Genomic DNA, 16,343 nt, shown 5'->3' on the forward strand with positions numbered 1-16,343 from the left:
GAACTTAACTTGTACTTTAGCTTTAGTATTATGACCTATTGGCTATTATCAAACTTAAATTATCTATAGAAAATAGAACATTTTCTATGTTCGTAAGTTGGCTTTTACGGTAGGTACCTATTTAAATTTTTAGGCGAATGTTACAATTTAAAAATTCTTATGTAGGTGCTATTGTTTTAAAACCGAAGTATAATTAAAAAAAGCCAATGTTATCAATAATTATAATATGTTGTAAATAATACAAAATAAACAGTTCAAGATAAACTAATTGAATAGCTTAAAATAGAAACTTTTTATTATATTCACCGAAAATCGGAACACCTAGTTTATATATTATATTTCATTAAATACCATTAAGATTTAAATTTTAAAGTACTTAATTTTTTCTTTTTTTCTTTCATAATCATTAATAGAATATAAAATCGTTTTTAGCTACTAGCAAATAAATTATGATAGGTATACAATTTAAAAAAAATAAGAGCTTAATATATTATATTATTAGCATGTTCTTAAAATAATCCTTTATATTTCTATTATAATACATATGTTTATATTATTATATCTTATATCTATCTAAATCAAGAACAGACTTTATAATTAAATAAATGGTTGGTAGGTAGGTATTTAAATTGAATATTTATACAAAACTAGCTGTACGATCCAACTTCGACGGTTTAAAATGAATCTATGTATGTAGTATGTATAATTTTATCGTTTTCCACTTTACTTCAGTTGAAATTTATACAAACAATTACAATGATTAATATTTATGATTTTTCGCTTATTAAAAAAGTATAGAGATATTTTTGATTTTAACATTAAAATACCTAGACAAATTTAACGAATGCCTATACAGGATTGATAGGTAAATAGATAATTTATATTCGTTTTTATCGGTGTTTAAGTGAAAACAATTCTCAGAATTAAGAACCGCACTGTAATTAATTGTACCTTATTGCGTTTGCGTTAATAAATATTAATTGATTACCTATAAGATATGTTATATTTTTAAATATATTTATATACGTTATATTTTTCTATTAATATTATAACAACATTGTTGTTACAACAATATACTCTGTAGGTAACTAATAGTGACCTAAATTTGAACTTAATATGCCAACCAAAAAAATATTCTACATTTATAAATACCTATTCGAGCAGATGGTTTTCTGTACGAACAACTTACGAGAAACCTTGTAATAAATGTTCAAGTCTTAGCTAATAGAATTGAGAGTTTTATTAATTTTTAATTACCTACCTACAAAATATAGCCTGTATATTTTCAAGTTATTGACGAAATTAAGTCAACATTTGAACATCAAACGTTTATAAAAATAAAATTGTGCATAATAAGTACCTATATTATGGTAAATTCGTTTTACAATATTAAAAATGCAGATTACTTTAACCTAATGTGGAACATAAGTTCATAGGAGATATAAATATACATGATTTGTATTAGGACAGACAAGAAGGGAATAACTAACATTGTTACAAAAAAAAAAATAGATACCTAGTCAATATATCTTTTCTAAAACATGTTATTTTTGTTGTTGAACTTATTCTCTCTCGTTATTGATGACTAAAGGATATAGGTACATTGTTAATTGTTATCAAGTTGTATGCTATAATTTTCTAATATTATTGGCCACCAGATCTCTCTCTCTCTCTCTATGATTAGTCCATTTATTTGTATGTCTATTATGATGTTGAAGGTCACTTAAAACTCTAAAAAATAAAAAAAACCGTTTTTATTTGATTAAATTTCGTTTAAATTGGACCATGATATAAAACGATGAGAGATGACATAACACAATATTTTTTATAAGTAAGAGATGTTAACTGGACGTCTGAAAAATATTATATAATATACAATTATTATGTATATATATTTTCCTTATCCAACATAAAATAAAACGCTTTTATAGTTTTATTAAAAAATAAAACTTACAAATGTTCCAAGTCTTTCTAATTAGTAAACGGTAAAAATATTGAAGAAAATGTTCTAGAAAAAAATATCATTCATTATCTTTATTATTTTATGCATTTATAATTTTCATAACTATTATTATAAAATTATTCAGTTTAAATTAAAGTTCACTAAAAATGATTAAAAAATAATATTTTATTATTATTAATTACTCATTTTTTTTTTTTAATAAGTTTCGTTCTGTATACTAATTAAAATTTAATAGATATAGCTTTACACACATTTAATAAATATATTTTTTATAATATTTTACGAACTATAATTTTATAATAATAGTTATGAATTATGATAATGGATTTCTTCACCGGATTTATGATAACTATAGCTATTATATTTTATATAAGCATATTACGATACACATTTAATATTAATAATATAAAAAAAGGTTAAAGCAGCAAGTTGAGCCAAAAGGTTATCTTATACAATATGTATAATATTATAATGATATAGGTAGTAGGTACCTACCTATAACATAAGTCATAACTAACGAGTTTTGGATCCAATATCTGACGATATAGTACATTAATAATTAGCCATGTACAAAATTTTATTAATATATTTAATTAATTGTAAGACCGTGCAAACGATCTGTTAGTGCCTCATAGCATATTTATCTATGATAGGAATATTTAGTTAGAATATTTTAAATAATTTGTTTCATGTACATATGATATTATAGTTTGATAAAAATATATAAGTGGCAAAATAAATATTTAACTTTTAACAAATAATTATTTACATTTTACATTTGATTTTTGTTACCTTTTTTGAATCTTATATAGGTATTTATTGTAATAAACAGCATATATATATATATATATATATATAATTAAAATAAATATAGCGATAATAATTCAGTAAACATATATTATTTACTCTAAGACTTTTTATAATAACAGGATGCCCTGTCATCCGTTTATTTGTTAAATCTTATCTGTTTATTGTTATGTGTGAGTATCAAAGGTTTAAATAACCATTATAATAAGGCGTGTTCTCATTTGATAGATATTAATTGTACCTATAATAAGTACCCACTAATATTACCTAGGTAATATATTATTGTAATTTGTTATGCATGTCATATAAAATAGTCCATAGTCCATACAAAATCAGTGACGTAAGTATGAAAATCCGGTACCTATGCGTAAAACTTTAAACGCTCTTCTTTTATCGAAATAAATGTAAAAGAAAAATGTAAGTTATACTTCTGTAATGGAGTATTTTTTGTCAGTTATTGAGTTATATAACAGTTTAAATTTTACTTAACGGGCTTTTGAATACGCAAATTTATCAATAATCTACGTAATGTCCATGAGTTCTGCTTCTCTTATTACACAAACATTTTTTATTAATGACCAAAAAAAAACAGTATTCAGAAAGGGCTCTAATGTAGCCGCATTCCCTGAATTCCCGTATTTACGCCACTGTAACAAAATTTTAATATCTACCTACCGTAGATAAAAAACCTATGATAAAAAAATTACAATAAATTCGTTTTAATAATAATTATTTAATTCTAGTGGTAGGTACCTACTTCTCGTCATCCACCGCGATCACGATGTCTAATAATGCAGCTTTGCCTGGCACAGTTACTTTTGTCTTTAGGCTCATCTTGATCTCTATAGATCTATAAGTATTAGTCTCTCCAGACGAGTGTCTATAAAATCAGATCAGTCCCGGTAGGTATATTATCGCACAGGATTTCCCTAATGAATATTAAAATAATTAAAAAAGATACATAACACATCAAAATAAATAGGTATTACCTTCGGTATTGAAATTTTGACGTTATTCATATGTATAAGTGTGTTCTACATTAAATTATTTAGATTTTCCACATATCAACGATAATTTTTGGATTTTACGTGGACTTTTAATGAAGTTTTTTTTCATATCATAGTAAAATCTGTATGTTCATTAAGTCACTCAGATCTATACAGTTCACAATATTTTTAATCGAATACATTTAACACCTACTAAATTTCTCATGTTAGTATTTTTACAGGAATTTTTTTAAAAAAATATTTCCATACAACAACATATTTTTTTTTTATTACCTAGCAAAAAAGTTATAGTTCAATAAAATTGTTGACATTGGATATTTGAAAATACAAATGTATAATAAATATTTATCCTATAGCGGCTATAGGTAAAAAATTTTATAAACATCAATGATTTACAAATAAACCTACATTGATGTTAAATTTCCTTTAAATGGGTGACAACTGGTAAATTCAAATCATTGTATCAAAAATAATTATATACCTGTAATACTTTATACTATTATATTAAATTTAAACCAAAAATACATACATTAATTATACCTATATTTAATAAGATTTTAAGTAGAATATTTTTATGGACATTTAAACGTAGGTACAGTAAATTTACGCGTTTTAAAATTTAAGCTTAGAAGTCAAGTAACAAAAATTGTAATCTCAGCATTTGTGGAACATCTATTTAATTTATTCAAACTTAAATATCCTTTATTATTAATAAAAAAAATGTTCGATGTTTAATTTAAGCATTATACGAGAGCAAGCAAAGTCGATAATTTAATCAGATTTTAAATCAGAAATAAAGACCGGAACTAACAAAAACTGTAATGAATAACAATTTTTTAGTAGGTATTATAGACTGCAGTCGCGTCTTTTGAAAGTTAAAAAAATCATGCTTTTACACGGTAGGTCAGTGTATACATTTACTCTTTAGAGACTCTTTTAATTTCCTTGTAATGTCAAACAGCGATTTCTATATTTTATAAGTGATTTACACAATTACACGATATTCGTTTAACCGTTTAAAATTAACAATTCATAATATTTATACTATTGCATAATGAAATACTACAACAATAATATTACAATTGGTTATTTGACCAACAGCGGCGGTCAGTTTGGAGGTAACCACTGGAACGGCTATACCCGATGGGTAGTTAGCCACCACCTACACGCAGACAGGTACGACGTGTAAACCTGCAATAGGGCCGGTAATCCGGCGTGAAATCGTGCAGGTACACAATATTATATTTGTGTACACAACACACGCAATATAATATTATTGTGTTGGTCCGGAGAAAAATAAAAATCACCTGCGCCCTACGGTCGCGACGCCACCGGGTTCGTCAGTGCGCACAGGCCGAAGAGGAATTGCGAGGGGGGAGGGGGGAGGGGGAAGAGACAATCGACAGGTGGACCGGCGGACGAGACGCGCAACGCACCGCACCGGCCGGGCGCCCCGCTGCGAATCGACGCGCCGCGAGCGAAAAATTTCTCGCGTTCCTCGTGCTGTTGCGCGTCGCGTTATCGTCACATGCTCGTTTGTTTACAGCGATATCAGTGCACCGACCGCCGTCATGATAATGTTACCACAACAAGTGTAGACAACGTTCGTTGAGTGTTCATAACAATACGAGTAATAACAATAGTAAAATACCTATCGTAATCGTACGTCGGCACGTCGCGCGAAACGGCCGTACGACTCGAGTCGCTGTTCGAACGGACCCGTTCGGTTTCGGTTCGAATTTTTTCGTTCTCGCCACCCCCGCCGGACATCCCACCCCCCCGCCGGTCCCTTTGGGTGCAAATATTTTCTTTTCTCCCCGTAGCGCCAGTCCGCCCGCACGCACAGCATCGCGATCGCGCGCACGCGCAAGAGCACACACAAGGCGCGCGCGTTTTTACCCGCCGCTTTTCTAACGCTGCGTTCGCCGAAAATATGATAGTAGTGAAGACGACGACGACGACGACGACGACAATAATATCGCACCAACACGCCGCCGATGCCGACGACGACGCCGGACGCGCGACGGCGATCCGTCGGCCGAGTTGCTGATCAGTCGCCTCCTCCACATCGAAGACGATGCGCAACACGACCATTGTCCCGTCGGACGACCGCCCGTCGTGAACCTTGTGCCGTCGCTGCTGCTGCTGCTGCTGCTGCCGCCGCCGTTGCCACTACCGCCGCCGTCATTACCGATCGTAACGCCAGCACGGACGCTCGGAGCACGATCGCCACTGTTTTACCCGAGACGTCCTGGACACCGGTCACCGGCAAAGGCGCCAGGATGACGTCGTCATGGATTTTTATGACTTTGTGGTGCTGCACCGCGATGATGTCGTTCGTGAACGGTAAGTCACAGTGTCGGAAGACTGTTTGTTTTTTTTTTTTTTTAATTATCTCGTCGTTTTCATCGCTGTTGTTAATATTATTAACATCTCGTTGTTGCGGCCTTTAATGGCCTAGTGACATCGGCATTTGAGTGCTATACGAAACGCGTTTGCTATCCACCAACATATTTTGTTTATTTCTACGATACGCATCGTTGTGGTACGTTTTTTACTCGAGTTCTTAATGGTAATGCCTGTCGTTGCACACATCGCCTTAAATCAAACAGTTCACAAATCTTTATAATATTATGCACATATAGGATGAAGATTCCACAGGTGGTTCTCTTAAAAGCCAAATAGTCCCGTCACATATTCGTACTTTCTTCGATGTTTTACAATATATTGTTACACATTATATAGGTATTCAAAAAGTTTATATTTAAAAACTTGATTCACACACATTTTCCATATCACATTAATATAGACCCTACAGGTTGTTTTAGTAGCATTCTTGGTTATGAGTTATGACTGAATAACCCCGTAACATTTCAAATGTATTTCGTTTGATGTAGCACAATATTGTTACACATAACATAACATTCAATGAGTTATAGATAGGTAAGACACTTGTTCAATCACATACTTTTTTGCATTCTGTATACCAATTAGTTAATTAATCAATATTTTTAGTTTGATTTTCAGTGTTAATAATTTTGTTGTTTTGATGTATTTTATATTAAAATCATAAAGTAACGAAGAGTCTCTAAGATTTTGTGGAACGGTATGTGATGTATTAAATTACATCCACCTGCTGTAACTTAAGTCTAAAATTTTCTATTTTAGGTTTACATATATTTAAATCCATGTTATATTCGATCAAAGAATTAAAATAGGCATTAATAATAAAATATGATTTATATAATACAATATTTATACTAATATAAATAATTTCAAGACTTGCTTTTATTAAAATTTATAATTTTATATTTTGATCCTAAACACTTACACAAAAATATAATAATTGCAAAAAACTTGGAAATAATGTATGTATACCTATTAACTATATCTGAACTTTAATGTATGCTGTTATAATTCAATAATTATATCAAAAATAGTATTTATAAAATTAATTTTTATTTTAGCTTATCCAAATTTGATATACACAACATCTAAAGATATCCGAATGGCTAATATGTCAAAAATGACCAGGATTAATGTTATTGTTAAAGTAAGTTCCTTGTTATATTTAGGTACAATATTTATTTATTTAAACTATTTTGAATTGTGATAAGTTTTTCCAGTCTTACATTAATAGTTTGATACTATTGTATTAAAATGTACAACTATCATGTTGACTGTTTCTTATTTTTTCAGGATCTCATCGAAGGAAGCGCACTTGATTTTTATTATAAAGGATCTTTGATATGTTGGGCTGATCACGGTCAAGAATCTATTCAATGTGTTTCTTACAACGGGACTCACGCTAGTAACAAAGTAAAATTTTTTTATTTTTATTTAATTGATATTTTTAAATAACATAAATTATGAATTGTATACTTTTAATTTAATTACTCATTTTATTTTAACAAAAGTACCTAATAAAATTTAATTTAAATTTAAATATATAATATACTCCATAGTAGTGTAGTCTTTATCGAATAAAAGTATCCTCAGGCAGTGAATGATTTTCATGAGATATAGTCAGATATCTCTTCTCATTAAATTAGTTTCTATTATCAGCTTTTGTTTCTGATAATAGTCTACAGTTTAATACTAATTTAGCAGTGTTAATCCAAGAAAAATATCCCCAGACAGTTAGTGAAATAATTAAGTGACACTTCAAGTGCATGAAACTCAATGTCCATTAACCATACCCAGTATCACCATCCGAGGTTACTCTTACAATATGATATAATATTATTATTTTTATTATATAATATGATAATACATTAAAAAAAAAATCTTTATTGTATTTAATTATTTTTTATAAAATAGGTAGCAATATTGAACACTGGTATTATTACACCAGATGGTTTAGCTTGTGATTGGCTTACAAAAAAAATATATTGGACTGATGGAGATACTAATAGAATTGAAGTTGCATCATTAGATGGCAAATATAGAAAAGTACTTTATTGGGAAGATATAGATCAACCACGTGCTATAGCTTTAGTTCCTATGGATGGGTATGTTTCATCTTAACACATATTTCTATATTTATTGTATTATTATTTCTTTTTTATTTCAGTATAATGTTTTGGACCGATTGGGGTGAAGTTCCAAAAATTGAACGTGCAGGAATGAATGGAGATTTATCTACACGAAAAGTCATAGTTAGTGATAACATATTTTGGCCAAATGGTTTAACTATAGATTTTTATACCAAACACATTTACTGGGTTGATGGAAAACTTGGTTTTATTGATGTAAGTATTTTCACTTCATTTTCAGTGCTTTTATAAACATTTGTTTGTTTTATTATGTTCTATTTAGATAATGGATTATGATGGGAGAAATAGAAAGACTATTCTTGAAAAAGGAATACCATATCCATATGGTATTGCTTTATACCAAGATAGATTATATTGGACTGATTGGAAGACATGGTTTGTTTAAGATATTTTTTTTTTTAATAAATAAATTGGCTTATATATATTTAAAGCTTACATTTAAAACTTATTGAAACTATTTATAAAGTAATTAACGTAATATATAAATATATCATTAAATTTCTTTTAGAGCATTATTCTAATAAAATGTTATTTGTTTTTATTGTTATTCAATAATATATTTTTTTTTAAAAAACACTATATTCATTTAAACAACAATCGATAAAATTATTGTATCTTTTTTATTTAAGATAAAAGGTTGAATAAGAACAATAATGAATTAATTTTCAGCTTTATTACATTTTTTTTTTCATTCCATGATTTATTTTTATTAAAAATTTGGAACATATAAAAAAATTGTATTACATTTTAGTAATTATATTAATCGTTTTCTTTTTCAATAGGTCAATTCATGTAGTAAATCGTGTTGGAGGTGGAAATAGCCGTGAAATAATTCATAGTAATAATGTACCTATGGATATTCGTGTGTGGAACTCAGCTCGACAGCCAGAAAAAATTACCCTCTGTGATAAGAATAATGGTGGTTGTTCAGATTTGTGTCTTCTTTCTCCAAATTCTCCAGGATATTCATGTGCTTGTTCCACAGGAATAAAGCTTATAGATTATCATAATTGTGCAGAAGGTTTGTTAAGCTTTATTAATTCAATAAAAATTCTACACTGATATATTTTGTATTATTTTTGATCATTACTTTTTGTAGGTGTCCAAGAAGTTTTATTTCTTGTACAAAAAACTGATATCTGTCAAATATCATTAGATTCTCCAGATCATACTATTATGTCTATACCTCTTACTGGTTTGGCTCATGCTATTGCCATAGATTATGACCCTGTTGATGGGTATATTTATTGGACTGACGATGAAGTACTTATTATTTCAAATTTAATGTTTTTATTAATAATTCAAATAATTAGAAACTATTTCTTATTATAGATAAAAATGATTCAACGAGCAAAAATGAATGGTAGTAATCAAGGAGTTGTCATTTCTAATGAAATATACCATCCAGATGGAGTTGCCATTGACTGGGTTGCAAGAAACATATATTGGACAGACACTGGAACAGATAGAATTGAAGTTGCAAGATTAAATGGGAAACACAGAAGAGTAATTATATTTTTATATTGATTTAAAAAAATTGTATCCTTAAGTAAAATATGTTTTTTGTTGTTCAGGTTATAGTTGCTAATGATTTAGTTGAACCTAGAGGTGTAGCTGTAGCACCTGAATTAGGTTGGCTATTTTGGTCTGATTGGTATGACAAAAGACCCAAAATTGAACGTTCCAATTTAGATGGAAATGATAGAGTTGTTTTACTTAAAGATGATTTAGGGTGGCCAAATGGAATAACTTTGGATATTAAAGCAAGAACTCTTTATTTTTGTGATGCAAAAACTGATAGAATAGAAGTGAGTTTATACATTTTTTTACTGTATTTAGTCTAAGTCAAAAACAAAATAACTTTATTACAAAAAATTTTCAATTTGTAAATAGTTTGGTATTCAAATTATTATATCAAACATGAATGAACTATATAAAATATTATATGTACTTATTATTATAAGTATTGTATGTACTTTAAAATCTATTGTTTAAGATATTAAAATATTAAAGTTAAGTTGATTAGGGAATAACATAATGTATATTACTCTCACTTTGTATTTTATTGATATAATTATGTTTTATTTTATAGGTTGTTGGTATGAATGGAGAAGACCGTAGAGAACTTGTGAGCGAAAATTTGCCGCATGTATTTGGTTTGACTCAATTGGGTGATTACCTTTATTGGACAGATTGGCAGCGTCGCACAATTGACCGAGTGAATAAAAATACTGGATCTGACCGTAAAATCATAATAGATCAATTACCAAATTTAATGGGTGTAAAAGCTGTAAACTTAAAAGAGCCTCTTAATGACAATCCATGTGGTGATAATAATGGAAATTGTAGTCAATTTTGTTTTTATAAACCTAAAGGCTACTACATTTGTGCTTGTGAAATAGGTGATTATTGTATTATAATGAATTTTATTGAATTACATTGTTTTATTAATAAAACAAAAAATAAAATAATGATAACTATTTAATATGTACCATTAATTTATTTTACTTTATTGACTAGATTATGAATTGGCTATGGATGGAAAAACTTGCATTTTATCTGAATCGTTTCTAATATTTACTCGATCTGACCATATTGGAATATTAAGTACTGAAAATAGTCATTATTCAGATATTATTCCTATAGCTGGAATAAAAGAAGCCAGGTAATTTTTTTTTTAATAATATTTACAAGAAAACTACAACATTATATGGCGTATATTATTAGTATGAGTATTTAGTTGGTTTTAGAGTTTATTCACTAAATATCTGTATACACAGACATGACCATTGGGTTCATTGAAATATAGTAAAGAATACAAGGTATCATAAATGTTCTACATAACCTTTACATGACAACTCTTTTAAAAATATTTAATTATACTTTGGACACATTCACAAGTATTAAAGTATTTTACTAAATTATTGTAACCTAATATTTTATACAAAATTACTCATATATCATTAACTTTGGACAAAATAAAAAACAGACTCTGTTCTAAAATTAATTAATTTATTGAGCTAGGCAATTGCATTACATTTGTTATAAATATTATGTTTAATATTATCTTCTTATTTAACTTTAAGTACAGCATATAGTTTGTTGTGAAATTAAGAAATCTATTTTTTTAGTTTATTTTGGACTATTGGGTATTGAAATTATTTATGTTGGTATTGGTAAATGATAATTGTTTATTAATTATTTGATAAATTTACAGTGCTGTTGATGTTGACATCAAGAATAAACGAGTATATTGGACTGATATTAAATTAAAAACAATTAATAGAGTTTATTTAAATGGGTCAATGGCAGAAAGAATTATTACATTTGGCCTACAATCTCCAGAAGGTAATTTCAATTTTCTATAGTATTTAGTATATATAATATATAACAAATATATTTAAACTATAAAATAAATTTAAATATAACTATTATTGTGTACAGATTATTCAAATGAAATTTGTTTATGTTAATTAGGATTAGCCGTTGATTGGATTGGTGGTAATTTATATTGGTGTGATTCTGGCACTAAACGAATTGAAGTGTCTAGACTAGATGGAACTATGCGTAAAGTTTTACTTTGGAATGATATTAAAAATCCAAAAAATTTATTACTTGATCCCAAAAAAGGGTTAGTTTTATAATATAATATCATAAATAACTTTAATTCATACAATATTCTTCTTTTTTATTAGATTTATGTATTGGAGTGAATTAGATGGCATTACTGGATCAATTCATAAAGCATCCATGAATGGCGAAGGAAAACATTGTTTAATAAATAAGATTGGTAGAGTCATAAGTATAACTTCAGATTATGATAGTGGCTTGATTTATTGGACAACATTAACACCAAATAGTGGATCCATTGAAAGCATTGATTTTAATGGAAAACGTCAAAGTAAAATTGTGTCTATTCATTTTGGCGGTTATCTTTCTGCCATAACATATTACAGGGTAAAAAATAGTTGTACAACTTTTTTTTAAATAGTTATTATTTTAGTCGATATCATATTAATTATTGAAAACAATTTAGGGTTCTTTATATTGGTTGGATTGGTCAAATGGAACTTATTTCCAAGTCCATATTGAAAGCGGTACAATTTTAAAGCAGACTAAAATAAATTTAGATCATGTTACGGATTTGATAACCTTTGATAAAGCAAGTCAAACTGGAACAAATCCATGTGCTATAAATAATGGAGGATGTCAACAGTTGTGTCTTGTAAAAGGATCATCAAGAGATCATGAACCATTATCGTATCATTGTTCATGTGAAACACATTTCACATTATTTAAAAATAACACTTGCTCAGGTAATAACAATTTATTGAAAAAATATTTAGTTTTGACTATTAGTACACGAATAAATGAAAAAAAATTTTCGAATATTGTAATCATATTTTAAATGCACAATATTCTTTTATCAGTAATCTATATTTTATAAATAAAGATTAGAATGTCAAAAAATCTTACTCTTAGTTTTTGATACTATTTTATAATTAATTTCTATTATTTTATTATTTAGCACCAAATAGTTTCTTGATAGTGGCACAGAAAACAACATTTTATAGAGTAGTAATGGATATAGATGATTCTTCTGATTCTTCACTCCCTGTCATTGGATTGAAACATGTAAAAGCTGTTGAATATGATCCAATATCACATATGATTTATTGGGTAAAATTATTTATTATTATTTATTTTCTAAGAACCTTAATTTATATTTAATCATTGTATATTTTTTAGATTGATGGTAGAACACAAATGATTAAACGTTGCCACGAGAATGGTTCAAATCCGAATATGTTTATTGGAAATAATGGCTATGCATACAATTTATATGATCTCGCTTTGGATCCATATAATAGATTATTGTTTTGGACATGTACAGTAACAGATACCATAAACGTTACTCGCTTAACAAATAACAGCTTCCAAGGATCTATATTTAAAAGTTTTGATGGAGAAAAACCAAGAAATTTAGCAATACATCCTGAGAAAGGGTAATTATTTGTATTTTTTTTTGTTTTTTAATTATTATTACTCTAATTATATAATCTGTTTAAAATTTCTAGTTATATTTATTGGACTGATTTGGGAAGTCAACACAGAGTAATAAGATCTCGTATTGATGGTCATAACAGAGTTATCATTGCCTCTGATTTGTTATCTCTCGAAGCACTTACTGTTGACAGGGTACAAAATATGGTTTATTTTTCCTATTCAAGTAAAGTAGATGTTTGTGATCTTCATGGTTACCAAAGGTAAACAAACAATTTATAAGTTTACATAATGTATACATTTATGTAATTGCATTTAAAACCTTCTTGGTATGTTAGAGAAAATTCAAATAAATTAATTTATTTGAGCTATAAAGATTAAAGTAGGTACATAATACCTTTTACAAAATTGTAAATTTAAAATTTTTAAAATTAAATATTTTAAAACTATTTTCTTGAATATTACGGCACTGGAGGAATGATAATATCTTATCCAGTATACCATTACTCCGCCTTACTTTTGCCCACATCGTAATACATTGATTTTACAAGTTGGATATTTTTTAAAAACTGGGGATATTTTCTGTTAAGTTCAAAAAAAAAAAGTTACAATTCTTTCATTCATTTTATAGTTATTATCAACTATTATAATTTTCATAGATTATTTTTAATTTATTAATATTTATTATTACCTATCTCAGTACATTCATGTTTTTTTTACTAGTTAAGTTATGTGTACCTAGTTAGTTTTGTTATAATACAACATTATAAATACTTAGTACCCTATTTATTTGTGTACATAAATAAGATAATTTTAATTTTTAATTTTTAATTACAGGAAAACATTGATTTCATTTGATGGTGCACTAATCACTAATATAGCTGTTCTTGGACCATATTTGTATTGGATTGATAAAGAAAAACAGGCAATAGAAAGAGTTAATAAATCTACTGGTGTTGTTAGTGAAGGAAGCATTGTCATGAATCAAAATCCGCATTTAGTAGACATAATTTCAATATACATCCCTACTCCTGAGGTAATAAAATATTTATATTATCTTTTCTTACTTACAATACAACCATTCATTTATAAGTATGATGTTTCACTAAAATTAAAGTAATCTTATCTTAAACTCGCATTTTAATTCTAAATTTTAAAACCTCAATTTATTATTATACTTGCTTATAAATTTCCCTTAAAAACTGTATTATATTACTTAATTCGATGAAAGTAATTTTAATCGATATGTTTATTCTTCTGTACTATTTATCCATCATTTGACTCACTTTGTAATATGTATACATTATGTGTACATAATGAATTATTGTTAATGTTGTCTGTTAATAATTAATTCATAACTTTATATTTTAGATTTTAGCATCACATCCATGTAGTGCAATGAACAAGCACGGTATGTGTTCACACTTGTGCATTGTCACTGGAGTCAATGAGAGTACATCCAGCAGCCATCAATGCTCTTGTCCTCTAGGTCTAATAATGAGTGATCGCCAATGTGTGAATGTACCTGTTTGTGGCCCCGAACAATTTGTATGCAATTCACTGAGTCCTGAATGTTTGCCTCTGATATGGCGCTGTGATGGCCAAACAGATTGTCATGATGGTTCAGATGAAGTTAATTGTTCAGAGTGTAATAAACTTCAATTCAAATGTTTAGACGGCCATTGTATAGGTGTGTACATAAACAAAAATATCATTTCATTACAAAGCAAAAATGTGACAACATTGTAATATGTTTAATTTCTTGCAGATAAAAACTGGGTGTGTGATGGTACTAAACAATGTTCTGATGGTTCTGATGAATCTCGGTGCTGTGAATCTGGATTACTTTCAAATGATAGATATCAATGCATTTCTAATGGCGCATGTATACCGGTTAAAGAAGTCTGTGATGGTTGGAAACATTGCATCGATGGATCTGATGAAACTTATTTGGCTTGCTCGTTGATTAGAAACGTGGGGCACACCACAAGTCCCGCAAGTGATAAATCATTCAAAGGCACTTTGTTTTTCACAATAATTTTCTTTGTATTAGTATTCAGTTTATTATTGGTCATTATATATCGTTGTGCTAAAAGGTATGTTAAATTAAATTTCCTTATTGTGCAAATAAATTAATTTATAACATTTTCCATTTTTTATCTGTTTACAGTGATCTAGATCATAGTCCAAGTCTGACTAGCAATAATATAGTTACATACACTGCTATACCAATTCCCAGACAATATTCTTCAACATCTGCTTATACAGCTATGCAAAATGGAACCCATATTGATTTAATTTCACCATCAAACTGTAGCCCCCTGAATCCACCACCGAGTCCTACAACCACACTAACAATGCAAACAAATGATTACATCAGAACAAATCAATACCTGCGATATGATGATCGTTACGAACCTCCTTGCCCCACATTGTGTTCACAAACTGATTTGCCCACCGATATTTATGATGATTCTGATTTTGCAATGCCTCTTGAACCTTGTCCCCCACCTCCTACTCCTCGTTCACATTCGCCATCCTCAAGCACTTATTTTAGCCCAAATGCACCACCGCCATCACCTAATAGCTGTAAAAGGCTTTGTTGAATATTTATGTTTGATAATAATTGAGTTTTATTTTGATTATGTATATCGTTGTTTTATTCATTGTTTGAAACAATTTTTAGAATACAATATTTTTGTTCTATGTGTCATACATGGTATGATAAATTGATGTCCTACTTAGGTTAAGTTTTTGAAATATTATTATAAGCGTTTTTAAATAATTAAGTTTATTTGTACATGTGTATTTATATTTTGTGACCTGAGCATTGCCATAACAACTAATAATAATTATTTAAGATAGATTATTAAGACTTATGGTATGTACTACATGTATTATACATTATTGCTAATTTTCAAATTAGAAAAAGTACTACTTTACTATATTTTTTTTATGTATAAATATATATATTATATATATAAAATTAATTGATTATATTTTTAT

The 16,343-nt window shown here is 28.4% G+C and overlaps 1 protein-coding gene and 1 long non-coding RNA gene across 2 annotated transcripts; one reads left to right on the forward strand and one right to left on the reverse strand.

Annotated features, from left to right (window-relative positions):
• Positions 1-3,236: 3,236 nt before the first annotated feature.
• Positions 3,237-3,974, reverse strand: LOC126552778 (uncharacterized). Its single transcript, XR_007606196.1, has 3 exons — positions 3,760-3,974; positions 3,528-3,699; positions 3,237-3,459 (listed from the first exon to the last, which is right to left on the reverse strand). It is a non-coding gene; the product is annotated as an uncharacterized LOC126552778 (long non-coding RNA).
• Positions 3,975-5,282: 1,308 nt separating this feature from the next.
• On the forward strand, positions 5,283-16,338 carry LOC114128285 (low-density lipoprotein receptor-related protein 6-like). Its single transcript, XM_050207547.1, has 23 exons — positions 5,283-6,123; positions 7,245-7,330; positions 7,477-7,596; positions 8,098-8,288; positions 8,351-8,528; positions 8,596-8,708; positions 9,116-9,354; positions 9,433-9,596; positions 9,666-9,839; positions 9,908-10,141; positions 10,426-10,735; positions 10,854-10,998; positions 11,551-11,681; positions 11,811-11,964; positions 12,029-12,290; positions 12,370-12,649; positions 12,862-13,013; positions 13,083-13,339; positions 13,412-13,600; positions 14,175-14,373; positions 14,709-15,027; positions 15,106-15,433; positions 15,508-16,338. Exons 1-23 carry the CDS (start codon positions 5,775-5,777, stop codon positions 15,941-15,943), a joined length of 5,010 nt encoding a protein of 1,669 aa, XP_050063504.1. The 5' UTR covers positions 5,283-5,774; the 3' UTR covers positions 15,944-16,338.
• Positions 16,339-16,343: the final 5 nt, after the last annotated feature.

Source organism: Aphis gossypii, chromosome X, assembly GCF_020184175.1.
Source record: "Aphis gossypii isolate Hap1 chromosome X, ASM2018417v2, whole genome shotgun sequence".
Classification (NCBI taxonomy): Eukaryota; Metazoa; Arthropoda; class Insecta; order Hemiptera; family Aphididae; genus Aphis; species Aphis gossypii.